This window comes from Macrosteles quadrilineatus, unplaced genomic scaffold (genome assembly GCF_028750875.1).
Source record: "Macrosteles quadrilineatus isolate MER2022 unplaced genomic scaffold, UCM_ALF_1.0 Scaffold_2__2_contigs__length_208266976, whole genome shotgun sequence".
NCBI classification, from domain to species: Eukaryota; Metazoa; Arthropoda; class Insecta; order Hemiptera; family Cicadellidae; genus Macrosteles; species Macrosteles quadrilineatus.
The window spans coordinates 50,456,380-50,470,505 of NW_026542595.1; the positions used below are offsets into that span (position 1 = coordinate 50,456,380).

Consider the following 14,126-nt stretch of genomic DNA (forward strand, 5'->3'; position numbering starts at 1 on the left):
CACGGCGCGATCGTCGGTAGGACTCCGCGGTCACGGCGCGATCCTCGGTATGACTCGCGGTCACGGCGTGATCGTCGGTATGACTCGTGGTCACAGCGTGATCGTCGGTAGGACTTCGCGGTCACGGCGCGATCGTCGTTATGACTCCGCGGTCACGGCGTGACTGTCGGTATGACTCCGCGGTCACAGCCCGATTGTCGTTATGACTCGCGGTCACGGTGCGATCGTCGGTTCAATAATCGCGGCCACGGCGCGATCGTCGTTATGACTCCGTAAATGTGTCCGCAGGCCCGCGTTTCTCGGCGTTTCGTGTCCGCGACAATGTCGCAGCGTCGCTCGTTGTTCTGCTTTGGGGTGTATCCCTACTGAAAGCCACAATTTCTTGTCTAAAAGTTTCTATGAATTAAAAAAAATTCAAAATAGTGTTTAACAAGTTTTATTTCTACTTTAGTTGTAATATCCGCATTCCGTAATACTATTGTTTGTATTACATTTACTCAAATTGACGCATTTGAAGCATTCCTACAAACATATCTATTCTCAGATGATGATTTGCTGTCTGTTTGCAGCATTACCAACCTCAAGTACTGGGGACGTAGTGAGCAAATCATCTCCAAGACTCTACAGCTGCTCAATGACTTGTCTGTCGGCTACAGTTGTGTGCGTAAACTAGTCAAGTTGGAGGAGGTGCAGTTCATGCTCAACAACCATACGGTACATTCACTTGTAGCTTTAGTACACATCTATATAATTAATACGCTACATGAAACTTTGTCGGTTGAACTCCTCCGCCATTTCTTAACCGATTTTATCCATTGACGTCTCATTGGAAAGAGCGTGTCACTTAGATTTGCAAACTGGCCTTACATTTTTGAAAAGTCCCTTGGGCTCTGTCCCAGTGGCTTTGAAAGTTCCCATGTCAAGAACATAATTGTTTACATTTTGATCAGCTGTATAATTAAATTGCTGTTATTTATTTTTCAATTCAATGAAACGCATTGAGTACATTTATTTACTATTTGAGTTTGTGTAAACATAACCCCCAAGACGGATCGTGTTAGTATGGTTGTATCTTAAATTTGTGTATTTATCGTTGTTTTGTGTCGCTATGACGGATCATGTTAAGATGATTGTAACTTAAATTTGTGTATTTATCGTTGTTTTGTGTAGCTATAATTTATACTAATTTGAAATAATAACTTCGCCAATATATCTGAATTTTTAATTTTTATGAGGCCTTTCGCCAGCTATGCTGGCATCATCAGACACATCACAAAACAAAAGTTTAATCCATGGTATCTCCAGGCGTTTTTTCATTTTTTTGAAATTTTGATTTTTATTGGGGATTTTCCCATAAAAACCCATAAAAAAACCGGAAAAATCGAATTTTCTCAAAAACTAGTATGTTGTAGCCCTTTAAATTCTGAAAAAAATTGTACAAATCCCATTTCTGTAAAAATTACGGTTCAAAAGTTATGGTAAATTATGTTATTTTCCCATAAAATAAAAAAAAATAGGATCTTAGACAAAAATCCGGGTTTGATTTAACATAGTATGTTAAGGTCCTTACAATTTTGATAGTTTTTTTTTTTCATTTTTTATACATTTTTATTTTTAATGACGATTTTCCCATAAAACCCCATAAAATAACGGAAAAATAGGATTTTCCCAAAAATGGCCCGAACGATTTTAATAAAAATTTAGTATGTTATAGTCCTTTAAATTCTGAAGAAAATTGTAAAAATTCCTTTTTCGTATATTTACTCTCACCGCTTACACATGATAAAGGTTGTTGACAAACTTATGGGAGAAAGTATGTGTCAGAATGCTGATACCGTTTATTTTTCTTTTAATACCTCCGACGCGACGACAACGAAACATACGACAGGAGGCGTAATCTTGATAACGACCGCAGCTACAGAACAGTGGCGCGTAATAGGCTTAACTCATCACAGTCAGCACCTGACCCTGGACAATCTCAACTATTAGGTTACAAATGCACGGTAACACTACCACAAAACGACTTTTCGCTCTCAATTGGCCCTCTAACAATGACCTGTGTTGCCTGTACAGCGAGGCATTTTGATAAGGAGAAAACCGGCCGGAATGCTTAAGGTCTATCAATAACGAAGATAACATGGCCTGAGTTACACACCGGTAATCTTTGAGTTGACTCTTAAACTCATTGTAAATATGACTGTTATTTGTTTTGAAATAACTCCTGTAATACTTTGCAATTGCTCGAATTCAAGCAACATGTACACTAGTTAGTTCTAAATTTACTTTTTAAATACTTTGCAAAGTTGCTATGTCAAATGAAGTTTAAATATAAATTACTTTAACTTGTAACTGCAAGATATCTTGCTGTGTTTTTATTAATATTACAGTTCAAACTGTTGTTACTAGTTTAAAATCTAGAGAATTGCAAGATAAAACAAACCATAGGAAAATCATACAAGCCAAGGTTTGTCTGACAAGGTGTGTTGTGTAGGCTACATTATTTGTAATTTTTTATTAGTATGGTTGTAAATTACATGTTTATAACAAGTTTATTTTTTTTTCCTAAGTACAACAAAGTCCAGTACAAAGATTGTGTTTACGTCTGAAAACTTTTCTTTCCAGAATAAAGCAAGAGATTGTGTTAAAGGGTAGTAATTCTTGACTGAACCAGGTTCTTGATGTCTTGATTTATGCCAACTTTAGATCTTTGATTCTTGATTCTTCCCTGGGTAAACAAAGTCATGTAATGAAGTTGTGTTTCAGAGTGAACATTTTCTTCCCTGGGTCAACAAAGGCCTGTAATGAAGTTGTGTTTCAGATTGAACATTTTCTTCCCTGGGTCAACAAAGGTCTGTAATGAAGTTGTGTTTCAGATTGAACATTTTCTTCCCTGGGTCAACAAAGGCCTGTAATGAAGTTGTTTTTCAGATTGAACATTTTCTTCCCTGGGTCAACAAAGGTCTGTAATGAAGTTGTGTCTCAGATTGAACATTTTCTTCCCTGGGTCAACAAAGGCCTGTAATGAAGTTGTGTTTCAGATTGAACATTTTCTTCTCTGGGTCAACAAAGGTCTGTAATGAAGTTTTGTTTCATATTGAACATTTTCTTCCCTGGGTAAACAAAGGCATTTTATGAAGTTGTGTTTCAGATTGAACATTTTCTTCCCTGGGTCAACAAAGGTCTGTAATGAAGTTGTGTTTCAGATTGAACATTTCCTTCCCTGGGTAAACAAAGGTCTGTAATGAAGTTGTGTTTCAGATTGAACATTTTCTTCCCTGGGTCAACAAAGGTCTGTAATGAAGTTTTGTTTCATATTGAACATTTTCTTCCCTGGGTAAACAAAGGCATTTTATGAAGTTGTGTTTCAGATTGAACATTTTCTTCCCTGGGTCAACAAAGGTCTGTAATGAAGTTGTGTTTCAGATTGAACATTTCCTTCCCTGGGTAAACAAAGGTCTGTAATGAAGTTGTGTTTCAGATTGAACATTTTCTTCCCTGGGTCAACAAAGGTCTGTAATGCAGTTTTGTTTCATATTGAACATTTTCTTCCCTGAGTAAACAAAGGCATTTAATGAAGTTGTGTTTCAGATTGAACATTTTCTTCCCTGGGTAAACAAAGGTCTGTAATGAAGTTGTGTTTCAGATTGAACATTTTCTTCCCTGGGTCAACAAAGGCCTGTAATGAAGTTGTTTTTCATGTTGAACATTTTCTTCCTTGGGTCAACAAAGGTCTGTAATGAAGTTTTGTTTCATATTGAACATTTTCTTCCCTGGGTCAACAAAGGCATGAAATGAAGTTGTGTTTCAGATCGAACATTTCCTTCCCTGGGTCAACAAAGGCCTGTAATGAAGTTGTGTTTCAGAGTGAACATTTCCCATTCCTGGGTCCGAGTGTTGCTGTCAGTGAGATGAGGTGTCGCTCCATGTTCTACACATCATTGGGACGTCTATTGATGGTGGACTTAGGAGAGGACGAGGACAGGTTCGACACATTCATGATGCCCCTAACAGGTAGGCTTATTCTGTTTCATTTTTTATAATATTATTGTTTTTTAGAAATTATGTTTAAAGAATACTTTGAAAATCTTGTCCTTAAGATGCCCTAGCTAGTTGAACATAAATAAACAAACTGAATATTATTGTCGATGTTATCACAAATATCACACACTTGATAGATGGTAAAACTAATTCTTTTAATTAGGGAGAGGGGGAATACGTTTTTGCACACAAGTGGCTATCCTGTAGTGTGGGACTCCCAAGAAGTTTAAGACCCATAGACGGCCTGCTAAATACTCCCGCTATATCAAACCTGCAGGCTAAGCAAATTTCAATTAGTTTCATTGGATTTCTATTAAAATATTTCCATAAATAAATCATATTTATTCCCTATCTAATTCAAACTAAATTTAACGAGCAATTAGCTGCTACAAGGAAAGCAAAATGTATTTTTTGGTTCAAATATTAATAGTATAGTATAGGATGAAATCAGTAAATCTTCCTCATTTAATCAAAATATATCCATAAACAAGCAAACTACAACAGTTTTCTTTTTCTCCATTAAAATATTAGAATTTTAAATGCATAATTTTATGGAATTTTCTCCGTAACCTTGAATTGAACAGCAACACTTCAATGTGCAAAATTGTTCATTTTTGTAAGCTCTAATGAAATGGCTGTAATGAAATACATTTTCATGTTTTAAGGGTAAAAATTTGCTAAAACCAATTTTTGAAATCCTTATAACACCCTGATCCCATGACCCGATCTTGCTGGTTCGGGAACTCAATCATGTTTATCCAGCTCTACATATTCATGCCAAGTTTCTTTTAAATCAGACACAAATTGTTTGAGTTATCATTTTTGCAGACATATAAATAACGTATTGTGTTTTTGGCCTCTGTTAACATTAAAATGAAAAAAGAAAATTGGTCTAATAGCTTCTTCTTTATAAGAAAATTTGCTTAAACCTCGTCTACTCTATGGACACTAGCCTTAGACCACTTGTTGCCCTTCATCAATATTTTTGCCAATTATTTTACCAATAATATTACTTTTGAAAGGAAAAATGAATACTGGATTTTATTATATCGATAAATAATATTTCTGATAACAATCAGTGATATCAAGAATTTGTGCTAAAAAATCAATTTGATTCCAATTACAGTAGACTCCTTCTTATCTGGACTCCTTGGGACCGAGGCCAGTCCGGATAAAGGTTTTTCCGGTTAAACCGACGTCCCCAAAAACTCGTTTAAACGGACCGTTTAAATGCATACTGTATAAGCCAATAATGATTATTACGTATTTAGATGGGTGATCACTGGTCTCAAATCTTTCCCATGAGAACAGTCGTTTCAGTACCGTCCACATTCTGCCGATCTAGTCCGATTAAACTGATAAACTGATGTCCAGTTAAAAGGTATGCGGATAAGAGGGAGTCTACTGTAGTGAAATCTTAAAATAAGTATCCTAAGTGATGTGCATTTAATTTTTTCAGCTGCTTTTAAGTCAATAGGAACAATGCTGGAATCAGTAATATCAAGAATTTGTGCTGAAAATCAATTTGATTCCAATTATTGAGATATCAAAATAAGTATCATAAGTGATGTTGTGCATTTAAATTTTTTCAGCTGCTTTTGAGTCAATAGGAACAATGCTGGCCTCAGCGGAGACTCCCCTATTTGCTGCAGAAGAAGCCAAGAAAGCACTGATAGGTCTGGCCAGGGACCTGAGAGGCTTGGCGTTTGCATTCAACACTAAATCATCCTACATGATGTTGTTTGACTGGATGTATCCTTTAACTATACTGATTAACCAAAGTGTATATATTACTATAGTATGCTTCCTCGTAGTTAACAATATTTATTGGGGATTTATCTATTTACTGACAGAGGAAGTGTAATCATGAACTCAACTTGTCAAAATATATGTATGCTGTAAAAAGGCACTAGTTTTACAATAAATAAAATACTAAGCTATAGGAAAGTTTAAAAAAACTACATATTTGCAGACTTATAGAGTTATAGGCTGGATTTAAAACCTCAGAACAGGAAAAACTTCAAAGTAGGCCTATCTACTCGTTCAAAGAATCAGATGATGAGCCACTTATTTAACTCGCTGCCGTTCAGTTTTTAAAATAGTTTGACACAGTCTATCTGGGATTCCGGTCAGAGACGAAGCCTTCAAGTAATCAAGTAAGTATGTATTCAAATCCAAGTTGATTGTAGTTTGAAGAAACTTTGTCTATGAAAAAACATATATAACAATTTAGTAGCACTGACCTCAATCTAATTATTTGAGTGGACATTAGCCTTGACCATTGACTAGATACCCCTCCTACACCCCTATCCTGCTGCATGCCATGGAACTGTGGTACAGAGAACCTCAAGTCACCACTCCAGTCCTCAAACTGTTTGCTGAACTTGTACAGAACAGATCTCAGAGGTTACAGTTTGATGCTTCCTCGCCCAACGGCATCTTGCTGTTTAGGGAAGCCAGTAAAGTCATATGCAGTTATGGTAAGTTGCAACTGGACCAAAGAAGGAGTTCATTTAAAATTTATGATTAGTTATCTGACAATTAGTATGGCCTCCATATTCTGTGCCCTAACTCTGCAAGCAAAAGTGTTTAAGGAATCATGATTTTCACCTAAAGTTTATTTGGTGTCTTACGACACAGCCAATATTTGGTGTCATAACATATGTGTAGCAGCCAACAGCACTCTCGGTTTCTGCTTTTTAAAACAAACCATTATCTAACAAATTTTAACTATTGCAAAATCATTTTTGACAGATTTGGGTTATACACAATACAATACAATTACAGTAGAACCACTCATATCGACCAAGCCTATGGCTGGATAACGGTTTGGCCAGATAAACCAACCTATTATAAAACTGATAATTTATACCTATATAACAATAAGCAATTACAAGTAAATGTAGTCAAAAGTAGTGTTTTAGCTTTGACTATCAATATAACTTCAGTATCCAATAGTCAATGGTTTTAGTCTCTGATTATTTTGTTTTCTTTTAGGAAAAAAAAAATTAACAGTTTCCAAAATTAACAGAAAGTTTATTCAAATGAAAAACAACTTAAGTAACCAACAAAAAATTCCGTATTATGGATAATTTAGATAGAAAACATACATTATTTTAATTATAATTATAGATGGAGTTTAAATTACTCAGCTCATCCATTGACTTTAAAACGATCAAGTTACTTTTTTTCTCACCCTACTGTAAAATTTGAAGAGTTTAAGCCTACTAAACAAATAAATCTTTATTGTCACGTATAACGTTTAAAAATAGGGATGAACAGGATTGAATTTTTTGTTCGGGACGGGATTTTTACTTTCTTCCTAATTGTCGGGACGGGATAACTCTGCGGTAACTTCGCGATCGTAGGTATGACTCCGCGGTCACGGGATGATCGTCGGTATGACTCTGCAGTTACTTCGCAATCGTCGGTATGACTCCGTGGTTACGACTCCGCGGTCACGGCGCAATCTTTGGTATGACTCACGGTTTCTGCGGGATCGTCGGTGTGACTCCGCGGTCATGATAACGCGATCGTCGAAATGACTGTGCGGTCACGGCGTCATCGTCGGTATAACTCCGCGGTAACTTCGTGATCGTCGGTATGACTCCGCGGCCACGGCATGATCGTCGGTATGACTCCGCGGCCACGGCATGATCGTCGGTATGACTCCGCGGCCACGGCATGATCGTCGGTATGACTCCGCGGTCACGGCATGATCGTCGGTATGACGCCGCGGTCACGACGCGATCGTCGAAATGACTTCACCTCCTGCGTTCGCGGAACTATCGTGAACATCTCTCGTGATAGCGGCGTCATCGTCACTCGCTAAGGGGTAAAACCGCCAACGATCGGATCAAATCCCGTCCCGAAAAATTCCCGAATCTAACGTAATCCCATCCTGATAATCGGGAATATTTTTTTATTTCCCGAAAATTTCCCGAAATTTCGGGACCCGTCCATCTCTAGTTTACATAACATAGCAATGCTATAAAACAGGTGACATTGTCAAAATACAAATACCTTAAGACTAAGGAGTTATAAAAGACTAAAATAAACTAAAACTATAATACCCCCGCCGCAGCATTCCTACCGACTAAGCGAATTTCCATTTGTCTGAACTGATTTAAATAACATTAGGTTTAACAAGTACCTAGGTTTGCTGCTACAAGAAAACTAATTAAGCGAGTTTTTTGGTAAAATATTAATAGCTTAGTATAAAATAAATAAATTGGCCAAGTTTAATCCAAATATATCAATAAACAAGCAAACTACATCATTTTACAATATTCTCCATAAGAATAACATGGGAATTTTAAATTTACAATTTTTGGAGTTTTCTCCATTACCAAAAACCGTACAAAAACACAAAAATACTTTTATATACTAAATTATTTGCTTTTTTAAGCTCTTTAATAAGGTCTAGAGAGAAATTGAGAAATTTTGTGGTTTGAGGGTCAAAAATGAGAAAAACCATTTTTTACCCCATAAAAGTCCCCGTAAAACACTGTTCCCATGGTCCGATCATGCTGGTTCGCGAACTCATTCAAGTTTATACTTCCTTACACCTTAAAACCAAATTTCATCAAAATCGAAAAAAAATTACTCAAGTTATCGCGTTCACGGACGTATAAAAATTTGAACGAATATCGTTTTTGGCCTCTGGGGACATCAAAATGAAAAAGTAAATCGGTCAAGGGTCTAGGTCTTACCGTGCCACCTACGGTAATAGCTACTTCCCTATAGGGAAATTCGCTAAAAATACTAGCCGTAACCCGCGGGCTTTGCCCCGTTTAACTTTAACGTTTAACACGTCCTGACGTCCTGGTTGAAGTTCGTTCCCTATGCCAACTGACTTTTTGGTTATCTTATAAAAAGATAGGGCATTTGCCAGGAATTATTAAGGAAATTGACAGGAAAGCAGGCTTACCTTTAAATAAGTCCATAGAGACACATAACACATCACAAAATTAAAAGTAGAAATTTTGTGATGTGTTATGTGTCTCTATGGACTTATTTAAAGGTAAGCCTGCTTTCCTGTCAATTTCCTTAATAATTCCTGACTTTTTGGTTAAAGTTTGTTCGCTACGCTCACTCACTTTTAGGTTAGAGCTCATTCGCTGCGCTCACTTGCCTTCAGGTTAGCTTGTTAGCTACGCTAACTTGCCTCCAAGTTGAAGTTCGTTCGCTACGCTCACTCACCTTTTGGTTGCAAATTAGCTGTTGTCATAAATGTAAAAGAAATAATAGTGCTGCACCCTGTTGGTAATCCTTGTAACTTTAATGCTATTGAACGTCATAGAACAGAACCAACTTGTTTAATTGAAACAGCTGTTAAGATTCATTAATTCCATTTAAATATGAGTACTCATAAGGTTAACATGGGAAACTCCAGAGCCACTGGGGCGGAGCCCAGAGGTCGGAGGGTAAAATCATTTCTTAGTGAGCGTCTACTACCCAAAAGGAAGATGCCTGCCAAGTTTCAGGTTCCTAGGTCAGGGTTGCCACCAGCCATGAAAACCTTGAAAAGCGTGAATTATGCGTGAATTTAGGTGACCATGAAAAAGTGTGTGAATTATGCGTGAATTTCGCCATTGGACCATGAATTCTCAAAATCATTATTAATAATTCAGCCAAAACCCCTAAATGTGCTGAATCAAATACTCCGTATTAAAACCATTCTCGAAATGAACACCGAGATAAAACGTCAAAGTGGGAGTGTCAAGATAAAAAGTTTTGTTGCCATGCCACGAACAGAAACGATTGCGTAGTTTATTCAAGGTCAAATCCGATCGTAACCGACGTCATTGACTATATATACCTCAGAAGACATCCCATAGCCATAGTGGACCTGTCGCCAGCAATTTGTTGGCTAGGAGCGCTAGAACAGCGCTAGCTTGTGGTGCGATCTATCTGTAAAGGTTAGAAACAGTCTCGACGCATGCGCAGACGAGTAGATGAGTACTGTACTGAGCAGTCGACCGCTCAGCGCTCAGCTCCTCCTGCTACGATCAGACGATAGCTGTGTGGCCGTGAGGGGGCGGGAGAGTGGAGTAGTGGAGAGAGTATACAATGCGTCGCTGTCACTACAACAATATCCAGAATGAAAGACAATGAGCTGAGCAAAAACAAAAACTACTCTCGATCAGCTGTGGTGACACATCACTCGCACTACACTATGTGAATGTTTTTAAGAAATATGAAGAGTGGTTAATGTGTAACTCTGAGTGTTACGAACATAGAGTGTTTGTGATTAACAAACTATGTGACGTACTTTTCCACAAATTTGACTTGCAGTATCACGCGAGTTAACTAATGCTTCACCAATCACGATGTCGGGACTAACTCGAACTTGTCGTGGTAGTTGCTGGTGAGGAACTTTCCTATCTCGTGGCTAGTGAGGAACTCACTTTCCTGCTTGCCGTCTGAGGGTTCCTCGGTTCATCCCTCTCGCTCCCCTCTCTAGCAAAGTAGGGGGCTCAGCTGATCCGGAACGTTTGCTTGCTGTTTGCTAACCCGAAAAAAAGCTAGCCGGCCGCCGTCGTCTGCAGCCGTCGTCAGTCGCTCGAGCTTGTTGTTGTTGACTGTAGGTTATGTTGTGCTTGTTTCACACGACAATGAGTTTTAACTTCAAGTTGTCAGTTTATATTACTCACACCGCATTTCCTCACGTCTTTGAGGCGGATTATTGGCCTAAGGCCATGATCTGCGGGTTTACTAAGTGTAGAAAGTTTCTTCAAAGTACTAAGCCGGGTTGAGCCCTAGCTTGCGAAACACATCGCTGGTGAGTCAATAAGCTATAAAACACTGTATAAGGTTTATGCCACGCTCATACAGTATTAATAACTCTCGTTCTACACTTATTCATTACCAGACACAACAGTGTATCATGCCTATACTTTACTGAAGATGTTATAACTAAGGTTAGCCTTCTAACCTATAACCTTAGTTAGGGCTGGTAGGCTATGCCTAGGGATAGGCTAGACCTAGGAGTAGGCTAGTTTGACCCCCCCTCAAAATAGGCACGTTACACTCCCTACCAACTTCGGGTGCAAAAAAAAAACAGCAAAAAAAAAAAAACGACTGCAACTCCAGGGTCAGGTTGGCTCATCGCACATCCTGCCCTGATCCCTCTGACGGTCTTCTCATACTTGCTCTTCGTCTTCTGGGCCAAGGATGGTTTATCACACACCCTGCCATATCGTTCGTTCTTACGTCCATCTTGTGACTTAGAACTCTCGTCACTTCAACGACGTTCTTTTAGAGGAATCCTCTCCTCCTCTCGTTCGTTGAGACGTCTTCTTTTGGGACTGGATGGCTTATCGCTCATCATACCCACGGGTCAGGTTGGCTAAGCGCACAGTCCCTGCCCGGTGTCACTGCCCCTTCCACCGCAGTGATCTCGTGGCGGCCTTCCATCCGTTAGTTGCCGCCCCCGTAATCGTCACTGGCAGCTACTTGCTGCCCAGCGGGCTGTCAGTCCTCCTGACCAGCCTAAAAGAAAACGAGGAAAACAAAACAAAAACGCCTCCTGGCGAAAATAAACTAAAGAAAAATAAAGGCTCCTGCCTAAACGAAAAAACAAAACTGAAGAGTTAACTCCACTTCTTCAACTCGTTCGTGCCCGCGCTCAGGGGTTTCACACACCCTGGGCGTCAATGATGCTGCGTAGCTGGTGCGGCCTCAGACGCACGTGGCTCCCATCCTCCAGCTCTACTCGCCACCTCCGGCCTCTTCTGCTGTTTGGCTGACCGCTGGTTCGTTCAGCTCTTTCCAGGATCCGCAGAAGGTCTTCTGTCACCACGACGCGGTCACCAGGTTGCCATTTGCGACAAATCTTCGAGGGCCGTCGGGGTCTCGATGATGTTCGGTTGGTGGGGCTCACCGCACCCACCGAGTGACGCTGCCGACGATGACGGGGGGAGTTTTGAGGCCGGGCTGAACGCTCCGGTCCCAATCGTAGATGCGCCGATAGACGAACCGTCCTGGTCCAACGTCCTGGAGGGTCTCGACGACGTTGATGAGTCGATCGCCTGGGGTTTCGTTGGCCTCTGGGCAACGTTGGCGTTGACTGCCGGCGCGCTTCGGTAGTCTGCCCATCCCGGGATCCTCTCACAGGTGAAGCATGGACGGTTCGCCGGACGTTCCACGTAACCCTCTTCGCCGGGGATTTTCTGGGAAACCGTATCGGTGACTTAATCAGAAGGGAAGGTCTGGCTGGTGAAGTTGAAGGTCCTGGTGAAGGTATTTCAACTAGGTCCTCTTCCTCCTCCTCGAGGTCGGAGTGGTCCAACGATAGGGTCGGTGACCCTGGACCTGTCATGTCGTCTGTGTCCTCCTGAGGCTTAGGGGGCTCTTCGCTCCCCTGCCTCTTTTCCTGGACTTCGCACGTCTTCTGGCGTATGGCGGGGAAGAGAGTACTTGGATATCCTTTGCAGCCAAGAGATTGTTCCAACTCTGCAAACGTTGGGTCATCCTGCAGGCAAACCATGGCCTCACTCCCGTCTCTCTCCTTCACCAAGAATGAGACGGGGTTTACGGGCCGGGACCCTGCTGGAGGACGAAACCGATCCCTGCCCCGTACCTCCAGGCTTCCCATGTCCTCCTGGTCGAATCTTCTGCGCCGTAGGACAGAGGCGATCTTCACTCTTCCTCGCAGTGCGCTGATGGGCTGCCCCTCCAGGCCGGCCTCCCTTGCCAGCAACTCGGCGAAGGCGAGCACATAGATGCCGGCCGCTTCGTTGGCTGCAATCTTTGGTGTTCCCTCGGGGGTCTCCCTCTTCGTCCACTCGCAGGGGTTCAATGACACACCCTGGATTTTGGCGACGTCACCGAGGTACTGCAGTACCGTGTCCATTTCCGCTGCTCTCTCACAGCCTGCCGGGTCGTACGCCACCAACTCCTTCTTCGCAGGTCTTGCCACAACCAGCGACCATCGGTGAGGGTGAGATGGAGGTAGCAGCAGAGGGAAGAGTAGAAGGTCCCGTGTCAGGATGTTGGCCGCAGGGTTCTTCCTCTTCGTACCACTGTACCCTCCGGTCTTGTAGTTCGCCAAGAAGTTACCGTCGGCGGCCCAGATGGTTGGTAGGGTCGGGTAGTACAGTCCCCGGCGCTCCACTATCCTCAGGTAGGCAGATACCACCTGCCGGTTTATCACACGGCCAGGGGCGAGCGTGTCCAAGTCAGCGGAGGACACTGCTACCAGGGGTCTCAAAAGTGCCATCTCGAAGTTACCTAGGACAGAGAAGAGTATTAAAACAAGGCCACTTGTAACCACATTGCCGTCACCCACACGAATCAGAAGTTAACCCACGAGGATCCCAACCTTCACCAGTAGTTAGTCGGTTAACACAACACACGACATTAACTAATGGAGCCATCACTCTGTATGGGGGTTTATTGGTCTCCGCACCATGATCACCTCCCAACAGGTTTACAGTGTAGTCCTGGCATGATAGGGCTTCAGGTCTTTGACGTGGCAGACTTGGACTTCCTGCTTGTCAGGGTCCCGAATCTCGTAAAGGTTCGCTCCACGTCTCTTGACTACCTCCACGGGTCCACCGAACTTCGGCGCGAGCTTGCCTACGACCGCGTCGGCCGCCGATGAAAGGACCCTCAGACGTCTTAACACGAGGTTGCCAGGACGGTAGTCCACCTCCCGTCTCCGGAGGTTATAGTACCTGGCTTGTCTCTCGTAGGCCGCCTTCAGGTTTTCTCGAGTCAGCTGGTAAATTCGGCTAAACTCTCGCTGTCGGTTGCGGTGAACTTCGTCTAACGCCGGCTCACGCTCCTCGGTTGTCTCCTGAAGTGGAGGACCTCGCACGGCGTTAGGCGCTCTCAACTCACGGCCGAGGAACAGCATCGCCGGAGTGTGCCCTGTCGAGTCATGGACTGCCGAATTCATGGCAAACTGGAATTCGCCCATGTGCACATCCCAGGACCGATGATTATCTTTCACGAATTGTGAAATCATGGTCTTTACCACCCGGTTAGCTCTCTCCACCGGGTTCGACTGGGGACTGTAGGGAGCCGTATTCGTGTACTTGATGTTCCAGTCTGCCGCCAGGGTTTTGAACAGTCCCGAGACG

At 41.9% G+C, this 14,126-nt stretch overlaps 1 protein-coding gene across 4 annotated transcripts in view; it reads left to right on the forward strand.

The window, feature by feature from the left end:
• Positions 1-14,126, forward strand: part of LOC128985657 (exportin-7) — a 70,769-nt gene that overhangs the window by 34,418 nt on the left and 22,225 nt on the right. For all 4 annotated transcript variants that reach the window (XM_054405410.1, XM_054405412.1, XM_054405411.1 and 1 more), the window contains exons 12-15: positions 570-714; positions 3,864-4,011; positions 5,631-5,790; positions 6,328-6,518. In XM_054405410.1, coding sequence (XP_054261385.1) covers positions 570-714; positions 3,864-4,011; positions 5,631-5,790; positions 6,328-6,518 — 644 coding nt within the window. The remainder of the gene's footprint in view (positions 1-569; positions 715-3,863; positions 4,012-5,630; positions 5,791-6,327; positions 6,519-14,126) is intronic.